Below are 26,378 nucleotides of genomic sequence, written 5' to 3'. Positions count from 1 at the left end.
AAGACAATCTAAAACTTCATCTTGTCACATATCAAAATACTCAGTACCATCAAATACTTCCACCGCAAATTTCAAATTCGACATCGAGGTCTTCATCCAAAATGACGAAGGAGTTGATGGCCATTTGAAGCCTCAGCCGTCATGTCAAGGATAAACATTCGTCTCTAATACCACTTGTTGTGGAAAACTGATAGATGAAAAGAAGAAATATAAGAAAAAGAATTTGATAATGGAGTTCGGCCAAATGTTGTATACGTCTTCAAGCACAAAGGATATAAATTAATAAGGAAGAAGAGATACAAATATATGGTGTCACAAATCAAAGGGAGGAGAGTTACTTTTATAGACTATGAAACTTTTATCACTCTCATCATCTTCTGACATGGGATTCTAATTGTGAGAAGAGTTTCTTTATATACGTACTAAGAAACTTTCCTCACTCCCATCATCATCCGATGTGGTATTTGAATTGTGCTAAAAAACAACATTTGTCACCAACTTCGTGCATTTATATGAGATATGAGGTTAATTTAATTATCTTTTGATTAAATTATATATTATACATATCGAGTTGAAAATTAAATACATTTGCAGCTTCTAATGCCCACATTTCCATTTCAGCAAAGAATGCCTCCAGAACAAATGTTACAACCTAAATCGAAAGAAAAGAATTATATATTTTAATTGCGGCCATTTCTTATAACCTTTAGTAATAATTAATGACAAAGTCAAAATTTATTGACATTAAATATTTGTTGTTAAAGAAATAGTACATAATTAAGCATATAACATATATGAACAAACCTATATTATCATATATCTTACAAAAGACTTGGTACCAAGGTCTTTCGTGAGCACACTACTCACATGAATATTTTAATATTGAGGATCTTTAGTTTAAGTGAGGGTTTATATTACATTGTTGTTTTATGACTTACAAGTGTTTGTGTATACACTTATATTTTTAGTTAAGATAATCTTTAAAGACATTTTATACATTAATATTAAAAGTTTGATCTCACTTAAGTAGAACTTGTTAAAAATTGACATGAACATATTTTTGTGCATTAAATATTCATGTCTCACATAATAATATAATTTTTCAATTAATTGTATTGATTTATGTGATCATTATTGGTTCTAGTTGTGATTAAATACATCGACGAGATCTTTGATCCCATGTTGATATAATTAATTATACAATATATGATTGAGATTACAGAAAAAAAAAATTAGTGCATTATGGTTAACACATTTATTTTTTATATACATGATTTTGTGAGAGATTATTAGAATTTATGAGTCACTAGTATAATAAATAATTGTACAAATATCATATTTAATATAAGTCAAAATAATGTATTTGTTAGGATCGGGATCGACAATGGAGACGGGGGTCTCACAAAGTTGAACGCTTACACACACTCCGATTTGATATTAACTCTGTTAGAAGTTAATATTTGTTTCTATTCTTCGCAAGACGTCACAAACTCTTGAACCGAGTTCAAGTGCGAAAATGTTTGTTTCGACTTGACGCAACACAACAGTATTAGAGTAATGCAATAGGAAAGAACACATGACACAAAGGATGTTTATGGATGTTCGGAGATAAAACTCTTACGTCACCCCTTATTCTCAACCTTGAGAAGGATATTCAATAAAAGATTTGATTGGATACAACACTTGTATACAACCTAGTCGAACAACTAGGACTTAATTACTGCATGTTTTCGAACTCCTAGCACACACTCTCTGTTGATCAGAAATGAATTCTATCAACTTACAATGCGAACCACTCACACAAAATAGGTAGAATTGTAATACAAATTTTTAGAACTCTAACACACTTGAAGGCTTATGACACTTATAAAGCTTGAGAGAGTTGATGGATTAAGGTTCGCAAAGAGATTGTTCAGAGAGAAAATCGGTGTGAAACAATTTGTCCTCTGTCTTCTTAATTAAGCAAATGTCAACGAACATAATTTTGCTGCAAAATGGATAAATTTTCTTCATAAGACATCTATCTTGATCTTGATTGGTTAAAGTCCAGTGTAGTACATCAGATGAGATATTTTTTGATATTGTCTGAACTTGAATGATAATAAGCCAAAATGTCATTAATGGGATTATGATTTACGAGGAGCGTAAATCTCAAAAGTTTGACTTGTCTTTGATTTTTTTAGCAAATCTCTACTGCTGTCAAAAATGTCTTCATCAGTCTTTGCACCAAAAATGAAACAACTGCTGGAGAAGCATAAAGCTGACTTCTGATAAAACTGGAAGTGTTTCAATGTATCACCAAAATAGTAAAGTACCAGATGTGCTCCAATTTGATATAAAGCTGAAGTCACAAATTACCGGAGGCGATTTTTATAATAGTGATTATATAGTACCGATTATATAATACTAGATTCGTGTTTTGCAAAAAGAAAGTCGACTTGTAAAATGTTGAACTGGCTTAAAATACAAATTCATAAATAATCGGCTACGCTTCATAGAATGTTTATTTATAAACTACCGGACGCCTCTTGTAATAATGTCGAACACATATAGATAAAGTCGGATACATATTTATAAAATGTCGATTTTACAAACTGTCGATTTGTCAAGAAGCTGAATGCGTGCTTTTGATATAAAGTTATCTGCAAAATGTTGATTTACCAAAATGCTGATTATGTAAAATGTTGGATAAGTGTTTATAAAATGCCGATTTTACAAATTGTCGATCTGCCAAAAATCCGATTTGCCAAAATGTCAATTAGTAAAATGCTGGATACGTGTTTGTAAAATGCCGATTTTATAAACTGCCGATTTTCTAAAAAGTCGAACGCATGCTTTTGATATAAAGTTCATCTGCAAAATGTCGATATGCCAAAAAGCCGATTTGCTAAAATGTCGATTATGTAAAATGTCAGATACGTGTTTGTAAAATGCCAAATTTACAAACTGTCGATCTGCCAAAAAGTCGGACGTGTGCTTTTGATATAAAGTCGATCTACAAAATACCGATTTTACAAACTACCAATCTTGTAAAATGACCAGCTATGCCTTTTATAAAATGCAACCGGTCTTTGATTAAATGTTGATTTTAGTATAATACTAGACATCTTTATTAATTTAATCCTTCACAAAATTAAATTAACACAGTTAGGTTCTTTATTTAATAGTTAATTAATATTAATATTTAATTAACTATTTTTATTTAACAATTTCTCCTTTTTTAATTATTTAAAGTAAATATTCAAAACCTAGCAGTTTTATAATCGTTGACTAATTATCCTAAGTTAATTAGTTAAATTAATTTTACAATTTCTCCATATTTGATTAATTAAACTAAATATTCAAAATCAGTGATCTATTTCTTATCAGTATTATAATGTGAAATCAAGTTTATAGCTTATGGTCATATTTGTTATTTATATAAAGTGAGGATACCTAAGAGGTATTTTTAATTTTATAAATGACTAAATTAGAAATAACCAAACTAAAATAACTAACATTATGTAGGTAACTTTTTTAACCACGATAGTCCCCAAAATGAGGTGGGTACGGTTTTATCTTATCAATAGAGATAAAGATAATGATGTACTCATCAATTGGAAAATAATTCCATTTTTTAAGGAAAAAGAATATTAAATTTAGGCTAGTTTTAATTTTTCAAACATAAATTAAAATTTAATTCATGTAAATCGAACATTAATAGTATTATTTCTTATTATTTTCCTCCTAAATAAAGCTAAATAATATGTTATGCATCTTTTTGCCTGTCATTAATCGTAAAATATAATGTTTCAACTTTTGTGCATAAGATATTCCATCACCAACAAACCAACTTTAAACAATTTTGGAAGAGTTTTCAAGTCCACGAACAATTAAAATAAAGGTGAACCACCACCAAGTTGAATCACCATATAAGTTTGTGTGTGATAAAGTCTCTATCCAACTACTTTTTCTTAAATCTTAGTGAAGAGAAACCAACTCCACTACTTTACAATCAATCAAATTGGACTATGACACTTATAGAGTGTTAGGATCGAGATCATCCTTGAAGGACCGGGGTTCCAGTTTTATAAGGGAGAACGCTTACAACAACACAATACACACACACTGGTTGGTGATAGTCCGGTTAGAGACTAAAACCGCTTCTTAACACTGCACAAGATGTCACAGACTCTTGAACCGGGTTTAAGGGCGGAAATGTCTATTTAAGCCTGAAGCAACACACAAAGTTTGATGTGGATGATATTTGGAAGGAGTCAGTTATAGAGGAGAAATGGACCGGTTTGGTTTGGAGTAAGTGATAGATTGGTTTATAGTGAGTAAGTCAGAAATAAGGAAAATAACACAAGACAAGATTTTTTATGGATGTTCAGAGCAAATTCTTCTACGTCACCCCTTCTTCTCAGATGATGAGAAGGATTTTCACTAACTTGAATGTTACAACACTCACACAATGTCGAACGAGCCTTAATCACTACTCGTCGGTTACACCACTCACTATGATGTAATACAATAACTCAATACACATACACAACAATAATGCTTTCTAGAATTTCAACTATTGTTTAGTGATAAGATAAAGACTCTTCCAAAATTTTTCTCAAATTTTTCGAAAAATTTTCCTAAGTCAGTTTCAAAAATCCGGACAAACAAAACAACCGCCCTACGGTTGCAAACTTACATGATTTTGATAATTTTAAATAAAATAATCAAAAAGGGAGAAATTGTTAGATAAAATCAGACCGGTTCAAATAAACCTAACTCAAATAAACTCTCCATGCAGGAACAAGGAACCGGACCAGATAAACAAAAGAATCGGCTAAGAAAACTAGCCGGTCAAGCTACTAAACCGACCAAGAATACTCGGCACATGACCGCACAAAGAAAGGATCGGCCAAAGCTTAAAACCGGAATCATCAAACAGCCGATCGGCCACAAGACAGAGGAATAACCAGAAGAAGTCCGGTTACATCACTCATACCAAAAGCCATTCGGTTAAGACAAATGGCCGACCAGAACAAGAAGACAATTCGGGTATCTGTTGAGAACGATACCAAAGGAACAGACTGAACACTTCCATATCCATGCAAGTCTGAGGAAAGACTGTAGGCTGCAGAAATCAGTACTACCGGATCTTTCCACTTCGGGATAAGTCAGAAAGAAGATCTTCCAAGTACAGACAACTGTCCAACAGATAGTGCCTACATCAAGTAAAAGACAAACCCGGCAGGTTTGTCTTACATACCGGAAGAACAGACCGCCAGGTCTGAGACAGAACATCAGGTCTGAGGTTGACCATCAGGTCTGAGGAAACGACCGCAGGTCTGAATCTCTGAAACACTGAATCACTGCACCCTGCTCAGCCAATCAGATTCAAGGTAGTGAAATATGACCGTTGGCATATTTCACCTATAAAAGGGGGCAGTTGAAGAAGAGTAAATGTGGGACACACAGTGAGATAAGTGAAACGCTAAGAGCATTTACTACAAGTGATAAGATTGTGTTATTCTAAGAAAGCCTAAGTGCTAAAGATAAAGTGTGTTTCACAATTTCGGTGTAAACTGTAAAAGTGTTATCGAGCAGGAAATAAGTCTCGATCGGATTGTACTTGTATTCCTTAGTGAATATCCTTCTCGCGGTTTCGAGAGGAATGGGTGACGTAGGAGTTTTATCTCCGAACATCCATAAAATCTATCTTGTTATTTACTTTCTGCCGGCTCTATTGTCTAACCGATTAACTCAACTACACCGTTCTAAACCGACTCTATTTCCAGATTACCGAAACCGACCCACCATTTTCAAACCTCCATCATCCGAAACCGGCCTTGTTCATCAAACAAGTGTGCTGCTTCAACCTGAAAGCAAACCTCTTCCGCGCTTGAACCTAGTTCAAGGGTTTGTGACAAGTTGTGTAGTATTGAAACCCCGGTGTTAATCTCTAACCGGATTAACCACCACCCCTCGAGTGAGAACCGCTAACCGGTCTAACCCCTGGTCCTCCAGCGGCTACCTGGATCCTAACATTTAGAGTCGCGCGTGAAATTTCCTTTTTCTGTTCGTTGTTGAATTCTTTATGTTACATCTTTTTCACGCTTGTTTTTAATGAAGACCCTTCTTCGTCTTCCTTTTATAGTGAAAAATATCCTAACGGTCATCTTTTTCTCTCTCTGTTGGATTGGTCATCTGAAGTCGCGGTGGTTCAGAGATGTTGCGTGCATGTTTAATCTTTTTGACACTTGGCAAACATGCGTGCGCCGGTCAGGTTCTGATGACGTGAGCGGCTTGTATTTTGGACATATGGCAAACATGCACGCACCGGTCGTCTGATTCATATTTTGCTTGGGATCTTGGATAAGCAGATCTTATCTTCTTGTATATTTCTGAGAAATCTCTATTTCGTCATGTTACGTCATCTTCTTGGTTTCATCATTTTCAAAGTTTCCCGTTGATCTTTTCGTAATGTGAGCCGGTTGGATTGGAAGGTTATATCTGGCCGATCCGGTTATGATATTGAAATCGGTTCCTCTTGATCATGGCCAGATCATTTGGAGCCGGATTACTGCGGTATATGCTTCAGCCGGTCTGATGCGGCTTTGATCTGTACGTGCACATAGAGAAATTGAGATTAATTAAGTTCTCTAGCCGGTTTAAAATTAACTTACTTAATTTTTCTAACAATTTCTCCCTTTTTGATTATTTAGAATAAATATTCAAAAATTGTAATGTGTGGCTTGTTTAAAATTAATCTACTTAATTTTTATAACAATTTCTCCCTTTTTGATTATTTAGAATAAATATTCAAAACTTGTAATGTGTGGCCGGTTTTGAGAGAACTTAATTTTGGCTAGTTTTTGAAAAAAAAAATAGTGATTTCTCCCTTTTTGATACTTTTCAAAGAAAAGTTTCAAAACAAGTTACTTTTCAAAATTACAATTGACAATTGAAGTTTCTTAAGATTTTTCAAAAAGAGCTAAGTTCATACACCGGAATAAAATAAACGATAACTAAAGTTGATAAGTTCATAAGCCTTAAAATAAAGTAATAATAAAAGAAGACTAGGGGTTGGATGGTCCTCCCTTTTCTTTGTCTTTCCGCTTAGCGTTCTGCTCCTTCCATTCTCTTTCCCTTCTGTCCGCATCCATGCACCAGTCATCTAAGAGACTTGTTCTTCCGGTAGGAAGTCGGTTGAATTGAAAGAGCCACCTTTCGGTCTAGATGATCGAGGCTGGGGAACGGTTGATGATCTCTGACTTGTGGATACGGCAGATGAGGATGTAGCGACTTTCTTCTTCCTTGGGTGTAGGGGTTCAGCATCCTCCTCTTCTTCTTCGTCGAGAGGTTCTTCGGATTGACCGACCGGTTGTGGGCCTTGAAGACCACTTTGTTCTATCTGCAGTAACAAGTCTGATATGTGCTTTCTTTTTCCCTTACGCCTTGTTACCATTTGGTGTTGTGCTTGAATCGGTACGGTTTCTGGTTGTTTGGCCTGTTCTTCCTCATTGAGTTCCTTTGCGAGCTCGAAGTCCTTGGCCTTGATCTCTTTTCTCAATCGCTCTTGATTTTCTTCTTCGGTTTGGATTTGAGGAGCTACTTCTGCGTCCCTTCGGATCTGATCTTGATTGTTAGTCGCTTGCAGCTTAGTTAGCTCCTCAATCTGAGCTACCATGACTTGCATCATTTCAAGGAGCGGGGCAGTTGACGTTTCAACTATCGTTTTAACCGTCTCAATTAGTTCAGCATTGAGAGAGGAGGTTCTTGCTTCCGTGACCGTGTGATATTCATTGATGGAGGTGGAGACGGTATCGAAAATGATGCCCTTAATGCGTTCGATTCCCTATTCATCGACTACCAAGTAGTCGATGATGAAGCGATTCTTCAAGAACTTTCTTAGCCCGGTTTTTTCAAGGGCAAGAAACAACTCCTTAATGCTGTGATCTTCATATTGGTAGATCGAATCAAAGTCGGCTAAGAGGATCTTCTTAAAGAGAGGAGATGAGTTCATGTTCTTGTTATAAGATTAGCTCCAGTATTTTGTTAATAATGATCTTGTGAGATGTTTTTGAAATGTGAAGGGTTGTTTATATAGCCGAGGGATCGTCTAGGTTGATAGTATGAGCGTGCTTAGTGATGTCATCAGGTAATTAGTATGGAGTTAACTTGTTAAAATGTACAATGTTTAGTTCCAATGAAATAGTAATGATGACTAAAGATTTTCATTATGAAAATAAATATATGGACAAAATGTTAGTCTTCCTCTCTTGATGATGGACACGTGTCGTCATCTCGATTGCGGTAGACTATTTTATGAGTTATAGGATTCAGTGTGCATGGAAACGCGGTCAGCCGTCCCTAGTTAGCCGGAAAAATTTATTTTACCGAAACCATGATGCATTTTATTGGTTGGTTTTCCAAGACTTGTTTTATCAAAATAGTTCATTCTGGTGTGAAGAAATGTCAAAATGGATCGACATTTATTCAGCTCTGAATTGAAACTATCTGTTTTACCAAGTCATTTGAACAGCTCAATATAGATACATGTGGTTTGGTAATATAAATTTATCAGGCATAACTAGAGATATCTTTCTGGTTGGCGTCCTTGAATATTTAATTTCCTATTGAGGTACGGCTTGAGAAGCGTGAGCTTCTCCCTGAGTTCATACCCCAGTTTTTCATGATGATGTATATTTGAAAACATGCATTAATGATTATGGCATAAGTTGTTTACTATCAGTAAGTCCTAAAATATTTCTGAAGTAAGAAAACATAGCTTCCTATAGCGGTTTGGTGAAGATATCAGCCACTTGTTGTTCGGTTGAGACATATTCTAGTTGGATGTGTTTTTGTTGCACATGCTCCCGGATGAAGTGATGTCTTATGTCAATGTGTTTAGTTCTTGAATGCAACACCGGATTGTATGTGATCGTTATTGCACTGGTGTTGTCACAAAATATTGGTGACTCTTCAGCGGTCACACTGAATTCCCTTAGTTGTTGTTGGATCCAGAGGAGTTGTGCACAGCAGCTTCCGGCTGCTAGGTACTCCGCCTCTACGGTTGATGTTGCGACTGAGGTTTTCTTTTTTCTATTTCATGAGACAAGCCGGTCTCCCAGAAACTGACAAGTCCCACTTGTACTCTTTCGATCGATTTTGCAGCCTGCATAGTCTGCATCAGAGTAACTTATTAGATTAAAGCTTGAGTCTTTTGGGTACCAAAGACCCACATCTTGAGTTCCTTTCAAATATTTTAGAATCCTTTTAGCAGCGGTATAATGTGATTGTTTTGGATTGGCTTGAAATCTCCCGCATACTCCGACCGCGAACAGGATATCCGGTCGACTGCCTGTTAGGTAAAGTAGTGAACCGATGATTCCTCGATATGCTGTAATGTCAACTACATGACCGTCCTCATCTTTATCTAACTTCACGGATGAGCTCATCGGTGTAGCCGCCTCGGCACATGTATCCATTCTGAATTTCTTCAACAGTTCGGCTGTGTATTTTGGCTGGCTTATGAAGGTTCCGGTTTCAATCTGTTTGACATGAAGACCTAGGAAGAAACTCAATTCTCTCATCATACTCATTTGAAATTTGTCAGTCATCATTTTTAAAATTTATCACATAATTTTGGATCGGTTGATCCGAAAATGATATCATCGACATATATCTAAACAAGTAATATGTGTTCCTTTTTCTCAAATTTGAAAAGGGTTTTATCAACCGAACCTATTATAAACTTGTGATCAAATAAGAATGCGGTTAATGTATCATATTAGGCTCTTGGAGCCTGTTTCAAACCATAAAAAACTTTGTTTAGCCGGTAAACATAATTCATGTGTTTTGGATTTGTAAAACATGGAGGTTGATCAACATACACCTCTTCATTTATTTTACCATTTAGAAATGCACTTTTAACATCCATTTGAAAAACTTTGAAATTTTTGAAAGCCACAAATGCTAAAAATATTATAATGGCCTCAAGTCTAGCTACAAGAGAAAATGATTCTTCAAAATCGATGCCTTCTTCCTGTTTGTAACCTTGAGCCACTAACCGGGCCTTGTTCCTCGTAACTAAACCGTCTTCATTGAATTTATTTCTGAATACCCATCTTGTTCCTATGACTTGTTTATGTTTCGGTCTAGGGACTATGTACCAGACTTCATTTCTCTCAAAATCGTTTAATTCCTCTTGCATTGCTAAAATCCAATCGGGATCTAGCAAAGCTTCATCCACCTTTTTCTGCTCAATTTGTGATATGAAAGCTGAGTTTTCATAGTGTTCCAAATTATGTCGCTTAGTTCGGACGGGTGATGAGATGTTACCTATTACTAGTTTAAGAGGATGATTTATGTTCCTTCTAAGGTTTATTCGGGACGTGTCTTCCAAGCGTTCGGTTGGCTGATCAAGGTTAGACTGATCGGTAGGCTGAACAAAGTCATGTCGACCGATTTTTTCAGTTGAAACTGAAGAGTCAACTTTCTGCGGTAAAGCAGCTTAATCAGGCTGAGGTTCAGCATCAACCGCTTGATCATTGACAAATCGTCTGTAAACCGGAACCTCATCTTCATCATCAGAATAAATATTGAAATTTTCCATTTTGTTGTGAAGGTTGAAGGGTAATGCAGTGTTTCGTTCAATCGATTCATCAAAAACGACATGAGATGTTTCTTCAACCGTTAAAGTTCTAGTGTTATAAACTCTATATGCTTTACTTACGGCTGAATATCTTAACATTATTCATTCATCAGATTTAGCATCAAATGCGGTCAAATAAGTTTTGTCGTTGATGTGAATATAACAGTTACTACCAAAGATCCTAAATACCGGATGTTAGAAATTTTGTCATAGTATATTTCAAAAGGTGTTTTAGAAAATCGTTTAGTGACTAAGGACCGGTTTTGAGTATAACAAGCAGTGTTGATAGCCTCAGCCCAAAATTTTTGAGCAACACCCAAATCGGCTATCATTGACCTTGCGGCTTCCTTGAGAGTTTGGTTTCTTCTCTCAGCCAGGCCGTTTTGTTGAGGAGTTCTGGCACTAGAAAACTCGTGCCTAATGCCGGAATTATCAAGAAAAAGTGGTTAAATTATTGTTTGTAAAATCAGTTCCCCTATCACTCCTAATTTTGTTTACTCGAATAAACTTTTCATTTTGTATCCTTAAAATCAGTTTAATCAGGTTCGGTGTAGCTTGACTTTTAGAAGCCAAAAATGTTACCCAAGTGAATTTAGAATAATCATCAATTACTACCATAGTATATTGCATGCCTCCTAGACTTGTTACCCTAACCGGACCAAACAAATCCATATGCAAAAGTTCTAAACATCGTTTGGATTGGTAGTTTCCCTTGCTTTTGAAAGATGATTTTAATTGTTTACCCATTTGACATGCAGCACATACTTTGTCTTTTGAAAACTTAATGTTTGGAAAACCAAGAACTAATTCCTTAGAGCATATGAAATTTATTGTTTTAAAGTTCAGATGGTTTATCCGTTTGTGCTAAAGCCAGTTTGGATCATTTCCAGCTATCATGCATACGGGGTTTTCAATCTTAGTTTTCCAATCAACCTTGTAAATGTTTCCTATCCGGTTTCCGGTTAGTAATGTATCACCTTGATGTTTTTAACTAAGCATGCGTTTTTATAAAATTCAACCGTATACCCTATATCACACATTTGACTAATGCTTAATAGATTGAAATGCAAGTTCTCTACTAACAATATATTATTTATAGATAGGTTATCATAGACAATCTTACCCTTGCCCACGGTTCTACCTTTTGAGTTGTCACCAAATGTGATTATTGCTCCGGTTTCATGAGTGATGTCGATTAACAATCCGATGTTCCCAGTCATGTGTCTTGAACATCCGCTGTCCAAGTACCATTCCGAGTTTCTTAGCCGGTTACTTCTCCTAACCTGCAAAAAATAAATATTTACACATTTCTGGTACCCACATTCAGTTGGGTCCATGGTTGATTAGTACCTTTGGTATCCAGACTTTAATAAGTCGGATCACTTTCCCGGTAATAGTTCTAATAGTGTTCGGCTTAATCTCTTGTTGTTTGCCTAAGAGTTCCTTATGTTGTCGTGATGGTGATTGTTGATTAGTTTTGGGTGAACGTGTTTTGGTTTGTTTGTCTCCTGACCGGTTGGCTTTCCTTCTCTCAGGATGAAACCATTTCTCCGAGTCAGTTGGCGTTATATATTTTAGTTCCGGTTTTAGGACCGTTTCTGCCTCAATGTTGGTTGATGAGCTCTTGACAAATCTTACGAAAGGAAGATTGTCTTTTGTGAGTTTCATCCCGTTAGAATTGTTTTGGTTGACGGATTTGTTATCTTTGTATCCAATACCAAATTTACATTTAGGATGTCTATTATATTTGCACATCTGGTTTACGGCTTCACGGGATCTTTCCCAAGCATCCGTAATGTATTTTATTCGTTCATATTCTTCGGTTACCGGTTGAAATGTCTCCTCATTTTCTAAGGATAGTCCAGCTGGTTCATATACCGTGGTTTCGCATGACTCACCAGCAGTACCACTTGACTCTCCGGTTTCATGTTCTAACCGGGTCAGTATATAAGCAGATAAGTTTCTAAACTCAGCGACCATTTCGTTGAGTGCAGTAACTAAATCTTCTTTAGTAAATTAATCAGAAGAGAAATCAAATACCTATTCTTCATTTTCCATGAAGCAGGTGACTTTGTCTTCAACGTTTTCGTTGTCGGAGTATGCCCAGTCGCTTCCACCGTCGGATGCGATGAGTGCCTTTTGAATTTCTTTTCCTTCATCGGTTTACTGGTTGTCATTCCTTCGGTAGTCGTTTCTTTAGTTGTTATTCCTTCGGTAGTCGTTTCCTTGGTAGTTGTTACCTTGATTGTTGTTTCCTTGATAGTTGTTGTTTTGATAGTTGTTTCCCAGTTTTCGGTCGTCTCTCCTCGGTTTCCTGCATTCCGACCTAAAATTACCGAAACCGTCGCAGTTATAACATCTTTTATTAGATTTATAGGCATAATTATAATTGAAATTGTTGTTCGATGGTGATTGATTCTTTTTCATGAATCTCCCGAATTTCTGTGCTAGCATCGTCATCACGTCTTCACTGATCTGGTCAGCGTTTTTGACGGGAGCCGGAGCGGTTGATACACGGACCGCTGGTTCCACCGATGTCACCAAAGCTTTGGTTGCGGTTAACGTTGATGCTTCGTCTTCGATTCGAGACTTTATCTCGAACTCGTATGCTTTTAGGTCTTCAAAAACGTCGTGCAGCTTCATCTGCCCGAGGTTGCTTGACTCCCTCATCACCATGGTCTTGATATCCCATGTGCTTGGTGATGATCTTAAGGCTTTTATGATTATCTCCCGGTTGTCATATCTCTTTCCGAGTGTTTGTAATTCGTTAACCACACTAGTGAACCGGTTACTGAATTCTTTCATGTTTTCTCCCGGTTTCATCCTAATGTTCTCATATTTTTGAGTTGCCACTAAGATTTTGTTTTCTTTTGTTCTTTCATTTCCTTCATGAACCTGAATGATCGTTTCCCAGGCTTCCTTTGCATTTTGACAATCTGAGATTTTGTTGAGTGTGTTGTCGTCTATAGCTTTGTAGATGTGTCTCATGCAATGGTTGTCCAGGTTGCTTCTTCTTCGATCTTCAGCCGTTCATGCATCTATCTCCTTGTTGATCCTTATCGGTCCTTCCTGTAGAACTCTGCTCATCTCATCATCCAGCGTAATTAGATGTAGATACATTTGTTTCTTCCAACTACTAAACGCTTCACTGTTTAGCATAGGTGGCTTATCGTTGTGGGTCATGCTTCCCATCTTCTTCGGTTGCTTGAGTGTTAAGAACCTCGTTCTGATACCACTTGTTAGGATCGGGATCGCCCTTGAAGGACCGGGGTTCCGGTTTTATATGGGAGAACGCTTACAACAACACAATACACACACACTAATTGGTGATAGTCCGGTTAGAGACTAAAACCCCTTCTTAACACTGCACAAGTTGTCACAGACTCTTGAACCGGGTTCAAGGGAAGAAATGTCTATTTCAGCTTGAAGCAACACACAAAGTTTGATATGGATGATATTTGGAAGGTGTCGGTTAGAGAGGAGAAATGGACCGGTTTGGTTTGGAGTAAGTGATAGATCGGTTTATAGTGAGTAAACAAGAAATAAGGAAAATAACACAAGACAAGATTTTTTATGGATGTTCGGAGCAAATTCTCCTACATCACCCCTTCTTCTCAGATGATGAGAAGGATTTTCACTAACTTGAATGTTATAACACTCACACAATGCCGAACAAGCCTTAATCACTACTCGTCGGTTACACCACTCACTATGATGTAATAGAATAACTCAATACACATACACAACAATAATGCTTTCTAGAATTTCAACTATTGTTTAGAGTCGCGCGTGAGATTTCCTTTTTCTGTTCGTTGTTCAATTCTTGTTGTTACAGCTTTTTCACGCTTGTTTTTAATGAAGACCCTTCGTCTTCCTTTTATAGTGAAAAATATCCTAACGGTCATCTTTTTCTCTCTCCGTTGGATTGGTCATCTGAAGTCGCGCCGGTTCAGAGATGTTGCGTGCACGTTTAATCTTTTTGACACTTAGCAAACATGCGCGCGCCGGTCAGGTTCTGATGACGTGAGCGGCTTGTATTTTGGACATATGGCAAACATGCACGCACTCGCCGTCTGATTCAGATTTTGCTTGGGATCTTGGATAAGCAGATCATCATTGTTTTTATAGCATGCTTATGATCCGAATCTTATCTTCTTGTATTTTTCCGAGAAATCTCTATTTCGTCATGTTACGTCATCTTCTCGATTTCATCATTTTTCAAAGTTTCCCGTTGATCTTTTCGTAATGTGAGCCAGTTGGATTTGAAGGTTATATCTGGCCGATCCGGTTATGATATTGAAGTCTGTTCCTCTTGATTATGGCCAGATCATTTGGAGTCGTATTACTACGGTATATGCTTCAGCCGGTCTGATACGACTTTGATCTGTACCTACACATGGAAATTGAGATTAATTAAGTTCTCTGGCCGGTTAAAAATTAACTTACTTAATTTTTCTAAAAATTTCTCCCTTTTTGATTATTTAGAATAAATATTCAAAAATTGTAATGTGTGGCCAGTTTAAAATTAATCAACTTAATTTTTCTAACATAGAGCATGAGAGAGTTGATGGCTTAAGGTTTGCAAAGAGATTGTTCAGAGAGAAAATCGGTGTGAAGCAATTTCTCCTCTGTCTTCTTAACTAGGCAAATGTCAACGGACATATTTTTGCTGCTCAACGGACAAATTTGCTTCATAAGACATTTATCTTGATCTTGATTGGTTGAAGTCCAGAGTAGTACATTAGATGAGATATTCTTTGATCTTTTCTGAACTTGAATGATAATAAGCCAAAATGTCATTAATGGGATTATGATTTACGGGGAGCGTAAATCTCGGAAGTTTGACTTGTCTTTGGATTTTTTAGCAAAGCTCTGCTGCTGCCAAAAATGTCTTCATCAGTCTTTGCACCAAAAAGGAAACAACTACTGGAGAAGCATAAAGTTGACTTCTGATAAAACTAGAAGCGTTCCAATGTATCACCAAAATAGTAAAGTACCGGATGCGCTCCAATTTGATATAAAGCTGAAGTCACAAATTATCGGAGGCGGTTTTTATAATACTGATTATATAATACCGATTATATAATAACGGACGCGTGTTTTGTAAAAAGAAAGTCGACTTGCAAAATGTCGAATTGATGTAAAATATCGATTCATAAATAACCGGTTACTCTTCACATAATACCGATTTATAAACTGTCGGACGCGTCTTGTAAAAATGTCGAACACATATAGATAAAGTTGGATACGTGTTTGTAAAATGTCGATTTTACAAACTACCGATTTGCCAAAAAGCCGAACGCGTGCTTTTGATATAAAGCATATCTGTAAAATGCTGATTTGTCAAAATGCCGATTATGTAAAATGTCGGATACGTGTTTGTAAAATGCCGATTTTACAAACTGTCGATCTGCCAAAAATCCAATTTTCCAAAATGCCGATTATGTAAAATATCGGATACGTGTTTGTAAAATGGCGATTTTACAAACTGTCGATTTGCCAAAAAGTCGAACGCGTGCTTTTGATATAAGGTTGATCTGCAAAATGCCGATATGCCAAAAAGTCGACTTGCCAAAATGTCGATTATGTAAAATGACGGATACGTGTTTGTAAAATGTCAATTTTACAAACTACTGAACTGTCCAAAAGCCGGACGCGTATTTTTGATATAAGTCGATCTGCAAAATGTCGATTTTACAAACTACCGATCTTGTAAAATGACCGGTTATGCCTTTTTATAAAATGCAACCGATCTTTGATTAAATGCTGATTTTAGTATAATACTGGGCATTTTATTAATTTAATTCTGCACAAAATTAAATTAACACAGTTAGGTTCTTTATTTAATAGTTAATTAATACTAATATTTAATTAATTATTTTTACTTAACAATTTCTTCTTTTTTGATTATTTTAAACTAAATATTCAAAACCTGTTAGTTTTATAATCGTTGGCTAATTATCCTAAGTTAATTAGTTAAATTAATCTTAGAATTCTCCCTTTTTAATTATTTAAACTAAATATTCAAAGTCAGTGATCTATTTCTTATCAGTATTATAATGTGAAATCAAGTTTATAGCTTATGGGTATATTTATTTTTTATATAAAGTGAGGATACTTAAGTGGTATTTTTAATTTTATAAATGACTAAATTAGAAATAACCAAACTAAAATAACTAACATTATGTTGGTAACTTTTTTAACCATGATAGTCCCGGAAATGAGGTGGATTCAATTTTATCTTATCAATAGAGATAAAGATAATGATGTACTCATCAATTTAAAAATAATTCCATTTTAAGGAAAAAAAAAGATTAAACTTAGGCTAGTTTTAATTTTTCAAACATAAATTAAAATTTAATTCATATAAATCGAACATTAATAGTATTATTTCTTATTATTTTCCTCCTAAATAAAGCTAAATAATATGTTATGCATCTTTTTACTTGTTATTAACCGAAATTTTTTGTGCATAAAATATTCCATCACCAACAAACCAACTTTAAACAATTTTGGAAGAGTTTTCAAGTCCACGAACTATTACAATAAAGGAGAACCACCACCTACTTGAATCATGTTTGTGTGTGATAAAGTCTCTAACCAATTACTTATTCTCAAATTATTCTCAAATCTTATTGAAGAGAAACCAACTCTACTACTTTACGATCAATCAAATTGAACTATTTATATGAACAATTACGACAAAATTAACTTTTACAATAAATTGGTCACTCAAGAGGATAGAAACACTCACTTTATATGGTCAATACAAATACAAGACTGCATGGAGCCACAATTATAATTAGCTCTCTGAATGGGAATTGATAGCCTTCAAAGGCCAATTAATAAGCCAAAGTGCTGGATCGTTTCAGAAAACTCACACACAAGACTCGTGAGTCTTCTGACCCCTTTTCGTTCATTTAGATGTCTTACTACACTCATGTCCCGACAAACACTATAGACAAATCTCATCAACAAACCCTATAAGGAGCTTACTAAAGAAGTCAGACTTGAACTAGGGTAACAAAGGCTCGTAAATTGTCAAAATCACTCCTATGAAGTTTTCTCCATTGTTCTTGAAATGAATACTCATTGACAGACAAGTATTAATAAATCATCATTTCATGCTAACAAGATACTAAATGAAGGTTAGAAAGAATCAAGAGCAGCCAACTAATATGTAATTAAAATATTAATAATTATTGATTTAGAAGGAAAAAAAAGTAGTGAATACATTAAATTCTCAAAATTGATATGGTTCGATTCAATATTTTTTTAATTTTGAAGATTTTATTAATGTTTCTAACATGGATATTTCAAAGATATGGATTTGTTTCACAATTTAGTATAGTTATTTTTAGCATTTTTCCTTATTATTTTTCTTATTTAAAAATTGAAGGACAATTATATGGTAAGTAACCCATACAAGAATGGGTTTGGATTCCAATATCAAAATAAAGCTATTTATTATTTATTACAAATGTATTAAATAAAAAAGAAAAATTTGATAAGAGATGTTAATTGTTTTTTTTTTCTTTTTCTTATAGTAGTGAATTGATTAAAAGTATACTAACAACTCACCAAAATAATAGTGTACAAGTTATTTATGACATCTTACTATATAACAATTAAAGCAGTGAACTATAAAAGAAGAAATCTAAGCAGTGTGCATAACTAAGATTGTTTCAATGAAGATGAGTATAGGCTAGTTCCAACGACCATCATTATTAATGTTCATAGGTGGATTCACATGCAAAAATTGGTGTAGGGCTGACGTGAAAACCTCACTTCAAGCATCATAGCGAATGTCTTCCGACTTCAATGTGACTTCAACAATCAAATCTTTTGTGCTGAGAAGATACTGATTCTTCCGACAGGGAGACGACCTACCTTTGTTGATCCCGACAACTCATCTCTTCTACAACTTATGACTAGTTGAAGAGCATGACCACAACCAAATTCAATGTAAATTTAAAAATTATTAAACAAGATAGAGCAAATTCAAAATAGGTTGCAAACTTTATTAGCAAATTAGATAACCAATCCCTTCATTAAATTATATTAAAATATTAACTCAATAACTAACTTGTTAAATTAAAGTTGGGGACATTGATACTAGATTATTAAATTAAAAGTAACAAATAAAATATTAAATACAAAAAAATATTATTATAGTTCTTTAATTTGCTTTATTGGAAATAACTTATATGAAACAAACAAGACCTTAAGATCATTTGGGATTGCCAGAATTTGGCGCCTTGAGTGAAAATAGTCCATGATGCTGGAAATCCTCATCATTACTGAACGAACCTAGAGAGGGAGAAGAACGGAGAAAACATCGCTCAGTCGCTCGCCGCTAAGTTTTGATCAAGAGATATGGATCGTATTAACCATTTGAAGTTGCAAGCTTACCTTGATTCCATCTCAAACAAGGAAATTCAAAATCAGGTCTTTTTGTTTACCCATTTAGTCTATCGCTTTCTTTAATCACTACTTTTTCTCTGATCAAAGCTCTGTAGTAAATCTGGAATGTGTTTTCTTCTCTAGATCCTTTCTGGTAGGCAAGAGTACTATGTTTTGTGTTAATTCAAATTGGGTCTTGCAGTTGCATAAACAACTTACTAGATAGATAGATATATGCTTCTCTTGGTGATTAGATAGCCTTTAAGCCTTGAAATGTCACTGGATTGAAAACAAACCTAGTAATGTGTTTCAATTATGGTAGGTGAAACTTAAATCTATTGTTTCTCTTTTTTTATACTCATCAAATTCTTCATATTTTCACCATATTCTCTCAATCTGTCCTTATAGAGGTTTATTTAGCACACCCATGTCTGTTCCTGTTTATGGGTTTTTATGATTTGCTGAAATTTGCTTGGTGGTGACAACTTTTAATCTGTTTTCTTCAGGCACATATCATTGAGGAATTGGGGAAATCTGGATCTCATGAAAATAATGATGCTAGTTATCAAGGTCTTTCAGATTATGATGATAGCGACGGATATGAATCGGATGATTGCCTCCGAGCGCTGCAAACTCAAGTAGATAAAGTTCTGGCGACAGTTGCTTTCCCCAATTATACTATTCCTAGTAAGTTTGTGTTTTTGTCGTATATTGAATCTTCGATTGAGTGTTGTGCATCTTGTGCTAGTGCAAAATGTGCAGTTATCCATATTTCTAGAAGGACAGTAGATCAGTTTTGGTTCTAACGATTAAATTAAATGCAGGTGGCGAAGACATGACCGAGTTTAAACATTATGGGAGATTCGATTTTGTGGATAGGTTTCCAAATCACTTCTTTGAAACATTGAATCTGCACAAGGTGAATTTATGTTAATTATCATCTTTGATTGTGTTCATGTGTATGTTGCACATATGCATGCTTATATATGTCAATTTTTTAATGAGCTTCTTTTGTGGCAGCCTTCGTCGATGTGGATTAAGAGAGTCCAGGAAGAGTTGAAATTTCTGGACAACATGCCAGGTGAGGAGTTTGCTTTATCTTCTTCTTCTTTATTCTTTTCTGGAATAAATCATGGAATTTAGGTTTTTAATAAAATTAAGAGAACTTACTACAATTGAAGGTGATAAGTCATCAATATTCTATTCTAGGTTATATATTAATAATTGAAACTTGAATTCTGGTTTATGCTCTTCAAAACTTAATATTTAGTTCTAGGTTAGGGTACTTCAGGATAACTACATTATTACCATAGGAATAGTATTTTTTTCATACCTTAGTGCATAGTTATCAATAGTGTATATCGCTCAATAGCGTCAAAGCTGTTCATGGCTAAACTATCGCCCAATTATTAGTGCATAGTCAATAGTGTATATCGCCCAATTCTTAAACTTTAAAAAGTTCAAAACATAATCTAAAGTTCATTGTAATCTTTTTCTTCATCAAGATCAAGATCATATTCTTCATTTGAAATTGCATAATGCTCAACATCATTCTCTTCTTCACTTTTTTCATCAAAATTAAATTCATCTTTTTCATCTAAAAGATCAAATGTGTTTTAAAAGATCAAATGTGTTTTAGATATTTCTATTAATCAATTCCCCCTAGACTTAGATGTGATTGCCTTTGAGCGTCTTAAAGGTTTAAAGGTCTAGATGAAGTTGTATTTGATTGCCTCAATCAATATGGAAACTGTCCATATCTAGTTTCAGAATGTGTTTCAAATGGGCCTAAGTGACTTTGTGTTTTTGTAACTCGTTAAAATAAATTTAAAATAATAATAATTGTAACATAAGTTGTTTAATTTATTGACTTGTCCTTTTTTATGATGTTTATTTTTCTTTTTGATTTGGAATGTGATTCGGGTTTAAAATTTTTGACAATCATTATTAAAATTTGTGCATATCTAGTTCGATTTTCCTTCCTATATATCTTACATTTTTTTCGAAGTATAGGATATGTGTTGACTCATGTTTGCCTTGAATTGGATTATTACTTTCTCTTTTTGTTGATCTAACTATTTTTCTAACAGTAGTTTTTTGAATTTTATATGACTTATAGTTATAACTATTTGTGTTATAACTTGTATCAAGGAGATTTTAAATGATTTTATCATGAATATATCAATCAACTTTATTTCCATTAACTTGGTTTGTTAAAGAATTAATCATAAGTTAAATATCCATCTTTTGCAGACTCCATAAATGTTAAAGCATGTGAAGCAAGAACGGATCTTATACAAGCCGTCATAGTGGGATCAGCTGGAACCCCATATCACGATGGTCTCTTTGTCTTTGATCTCGCCTTCCCTCCTTCATATCCAGATGTACTCCCGGTATGTAGGTCTCGGGTTTAGAGTTTATCTTTCGTTCACTTTTTAAAAAATAGTCGATACATAATCACAATAAAAGTTATTTAATCACACTACGATAAAACGTTATAAGAAAATAGAAGTCATCAACTTTTAATTATGTTTGTAACAATTCATATATTTATGTTTTTGGATGTTAAGAGTACTTATACTAATTTGTTCCTTTCAAAAATACTTTTTTAGACTGTTTACTACCATTCGGGTGGTCTTCAATTGAACCCAAACATGTCCAAAGATGGAATAGTGCGATTGAACACATGGAAGCTTGAGAAAGGTGAACCGATACCGAAAATGTCAACCATGGCACAAGTTTTGTGCTCCATACAAGTTTTGATTTTCAACTCTAAACCCTTTTTCAATGAACCTGGAAATTCAGAAATTTATGTTGGAAAAAAGGGTAAAAAGAAGTCTAAGGATTACAATGAGTCTGTCTTCATCCTATCACTAAAGACAATGATGAACACACTTACAAGCCCACCAGAGGTATGTATATGTATAATTTATAATTACTTCAAAATTATTTTATTAGTTTATGATAGTTATGTTTACACATAGCAATTTGTTTTTACTAGTAAAGTAAGAAAAATGACTTATGTATGTATAAATTGCTGGTTACATTTTTTTCTCTCTTAAATTTTAATTGACCGGTTAGATGTAGGATTTTTTTTTTATACAATAAAATTATTTGTAAATAGGATACCATTTTTCCTATTTTTTTTTTTTGTCTTAATCCATTTTTTATAAATTTGTATTTGGTAAAAGTGTTGAATTTTGATTGACAAATATGTATTATAAATTCAAATTTTGCTACATGTGTCTTGTGTGATAGCGTAATTGATCTATTTTAAATTCCATCATAAGTTAGATTGGAATGAAAAATGAAATTTAAAACTAAATGAGATTAGGATCTTCTATTTTTTTTTCTTATATAGACTAAAATCCCACATCCATTAATTTTTAGGAAAGAAGGTAAAGAAAAATAAATTACCTACCAAAAAGTATGTCCCAATTAAAGACCTACCTGTGAATGACCTACCAAGGAAAAGAAAAACAAAATAGCCTCAAGCCTCCTTGACCAAAGCCAATGTGAAGAAGTCATGATGAATGGCTTTGTTGTTTAGACAATTTTTAATGTTTTACAACTTTTCTCACTGAAAATTAAAATATTACCGTAATGAGATTGCATCTAATAAGGCTAACTTGCCTTGGCTAGGAACAAAGTTTTGTGTAAAAAAAATATGATGGAGTCTTTAATTTCACGAGAGTTCTCAACACTGCTCTCGATAACTCAGAGCAGATCAGGTTAACGATGGTATCGTTATTGAGCTTGACACTCGACCATTTATGTCTTGTATTGCTCTCCTTTCAGATACAAAAACAAATCAATATAATGGAGAACCTCAAATTTGTCACTAAGTTCCTTTTCAGGGATATCCCTTATTCATCCTCATGTCAATAATATCAATTGTCATGCAAATAAGAAGCATTGTTAGTTTCAAGAAGGCTTAAAGATCCTTTTTGTTCATAGAATTATTTTTGGTTTTTGTTTACTAGATAATAAATTAGATAATGTTATCGCTAACCTTGCTAAAATATGTGTATTAGTTGTATATTGTGTGTGTGAAGACCATTCTAATTTGATTTTCAATGATATATAATAAAATATGAAAGATCCAATTTCAAAACTATTATTCTTTATTGATCAAATTAAAAAAATAATAAGTTCTAAAATTGAAAAATATGTCCGAGCTGCTTTTGTTGAGATATTTTATTACTAGAATAATATATAATTGAATTGTCTTATTTACAATTACATTCAAAAATTTGAATTGAGAAAATAAATAAATAAAAAATGAAACAGAAATAAGAATAAGAATAAAAAAACTAGGGTATGAATAGAAATATAAATACGAATAACATAATGTGATTTTAATTAATTATTAGAAATTTGTTACTTTTTTATATACCTGAAAGTAAAACATACTATGTGAAGAATGGTTTTCCAAGAGGTATACCTAATTTAGTATTAGGTGAGTATAGATTAGATTTGAAACAATTTTGTTGTAACTCGTGAACAAAATGAAATTAATTTTTATGTGTATTTAGGATCATTAAACACTATATTAGAAGATAAACAAATAAATTTAATATTGTCACACCATAGTGTATGTGGAGTAGGTAACATGACTTTTAATTCACTTAATTGATTAAAGTCAATATAATTTTGTTGTTGCATGAGCAACTGCACAATAATATGAGATTATGCCTCTACTTATTGTTTCTTTGAATATTCAAAAGAAAATGAGGTTATTATGAAGAAAAACGTAAATAATCGATTATTGATTTCGGTCATCTAGACAATCAACCCAATTTGAATTAAATAATCCATGATTGAGAATATGTAGTAGGTATCGAAAAATTTATTTGACATCAATCCAATGATTTCTAGACTGTAGAATTAGAAAGTGGATCATGAATTTGAATCAATAGGTATGTTAGTGGTTTGACATGATGCATATCATGTAAGAATTTCTTAATGTATTTTGTCTGAAATATGATCAATCCGGAAGAAATACATGTTTTTATCCTTATAACTTGTTCTATGTGACCGAGATATTTAATTGTGAATATATCACTCAAACGTTTAATTGTTGTAGAGATATGAGCTCATTCATGAAGATTATATTATTGGCAAGATCTATGATATATTAAATTTGTTTTGTTAAATTCTTTGAGGAATATAGCCTATCAAGCTCGAGGGGTCTGTTTTGTGGCAATAAATTGGTTTGTTATGACGATAAACATGATTAATAAATTTGGGATAAAACAAACCTAGAGTTTGTGTCATTTAGACTCCTTCGCCAAGTGTATCATGTATTAATACATTAAGCACATCTAATTGATGAATCGACCACCCACGAGTAACTACAAAAGTTAAAACGGTAAAATTTGTCGTTGATCTGACTACAAGACTCAATGTTTCTCCATATTGATGAAAACCATTAGTAACGAGACATACTTTGTATTGTTTAGTAACTATTAACTTTATGTTTAATTTTAAAAATTTATTTGCATCCAACAATATTTTGTTTTGGCGAGCAAGTAAGAACTGACGATGTGTGATTGTAGAGAAAGATATTGAATTTAGAAACCATGGGAGAGCTTCATGCTAAATCTTTCTTGGCACTATTATGCATGTTGGTTCTAAAACGGAAGTGTTAGTAATAACATAGTTTTTAGTAGGAACATGAGATCGAGCACAAAGTCAACACAAGTTGAGTTGAAGACATCCATTGCGGTGATGAGATTTTGACATCATCTTCTATAAGTTTGGACTTTGTATTTACATTCTAGAATGAGTAGACATACGATTCAACATAAAGAAAGTATGTAGAATTAACTTATACATAGTGGTAAGATAGACTTTGTTGAGATTTGTGTAGAGGAGAGATCAATATGTATCTCAAGGGGAATTTGAACCAATGTTAGTGTTAGTCACATTTTGTGTTAATGTTGATGGGAGAGTGATATTGAGAACAATGTTTCATTAAAAATGACACGAGATATAAAAATACGACATGTTTAAATATGTAGACATTTATATATTTGTGAGAAGATCTATAATCAAGAAACAAACATTGATAGATCTAAAATCTAGTTTGTGTGAATTATATGGTTATATAATATAATAACATTCGTACCAAAAAAACTTTAGTACTTTAAATGGAGATTTACGCTCTAAAATTTGTATTGGAAGTTTTATATGACATATTTGGCCAAAATAACAAACATAATATGTGTGAGATAACCTCACATTAATATGTAAGGTTAAACTTTGTTCAGTTATGAACAAGAGAGTCGGTGTTATATGTCATTAAAGTATAATTGATTTAAAATTACGATATTCTCTTTTTCAATTTATTTGTAATTTATTTGTTTTTTATTATTATTTTACAATAAAAATATATAGAATTTGGTGAGTTCAAACCGATATCTCTAATAAACCTCATACTCTCCCTTCTTTTAGAAAGGATTCTCTCTTTCACATACTTTGTCACTTCAATTTTACATTTTTTTTTAACATATTTACCAATATGAATGATGACTATCTTCAGGATGAATTGTTTTTTCAGATAAAAGAAGAAAAGAAAATTATCTGTCATTATTATTATATTATTATTATTAATTATTTTGATTTTTAATTAAAATACTTCACAGATTTAAACTTTTTAAGATCTTTATCAACATGAAGACAGAATATTTAGCAAAATAAAAATCAATTTTTCAGTTTTTATTATATAATGACTAATTTTGTTATTTATTTAGAATTTTATTTTGAACATTAATTACCTATATTTTCTCCCAAATTATTTTGAATTATTTTCCTCCACTGCCATCTCAATATCTTATTATAGTTTAATTTTATTTCAAGTTATATTTGGGTTATTTTTATTTTGAAGATTTATTTATAGATATTTCATGATTATGGATTACTTTGTTTCTTAATTTAATATATATATATATATTTTTTTATATTTGATGCAGCATTTTGAAGAGTTGATTAAGTGGCATTTTCGTGTTCGTGCACATCATATTTTGTCGGCTTGCAAATCTTACATAGATGGTACTCAAATAGGGGCGTTTGGAGGAGGATTTGTTGACGATGATCAATCTGGTCCAAGCAATGAGTTTAAGATTGCGTTGTGTGGAATGATGGATGACTTAGTCAACAAATTTATTGATAACGGAGCAACCGACTGTGAGAAATTTCGCTACGTAAAGTGGCATCCATCTATAAAGTCTAATATTTAGATTATACAATTCAGTTCACTTCAAATTTTATATGACATTGGATCATTTCTTTTGTTTGCTTCTTCAAAAGGCACCTTTGATACTAAGACGTTTGACAACTT

General features: G+C 33.5%; 1 protein-coding gene across 1 annotated transcript; it reads left to right on the top strand.

Annotated features, from left to right (window-relative positions):
* The first annotated feature begins 18,960 nt into the window (after positions 1-18,960).
* LOC124917512 (putative ubiquitin-conjugating enzyme E2 38) lies at positions 18,961-26,277 on the top strand. Its single transcript, XM_047457923.1, has 7 exons — positions 18,961-19,081; positions 19,543-19,723; positions 19,861-19,955; positions 20,057-20,117; positions 21,290-21,429; positions 21,649-21,948; positions 26,011-26,277. The coding sequence occupies exons 1-7, from the start codon at positions 19,010-19,012 to the stop codon at positions 26,275-26,277; spliced, it is 1,116 nt and encodes a 371-aa protein (XP_047313879.1). The 5' UTR covers positions 18,961-19,009.
* The last annotated feature ends 101 nt before the right edge of the window (positions 26,278-26,378 follow it).

Source organism: Impatiens glandulifera, unplaced genomic scaffold (genome assembly GCF_907164915.1).
Source record: "Impatiens glandulifera unplaced genomic scaffold, dImpGla2.1, whole genome shotgun sequence".
NCBI lineage: Eukaryota > Viridiplantae > Streptophyta > Magnoliopsida > Ericales > Balsaminaceae > Impatiens > Impatiens glandulifera.
This window is presented reverse-complemented; position numbering and strand designations above follow the sequence as displayed.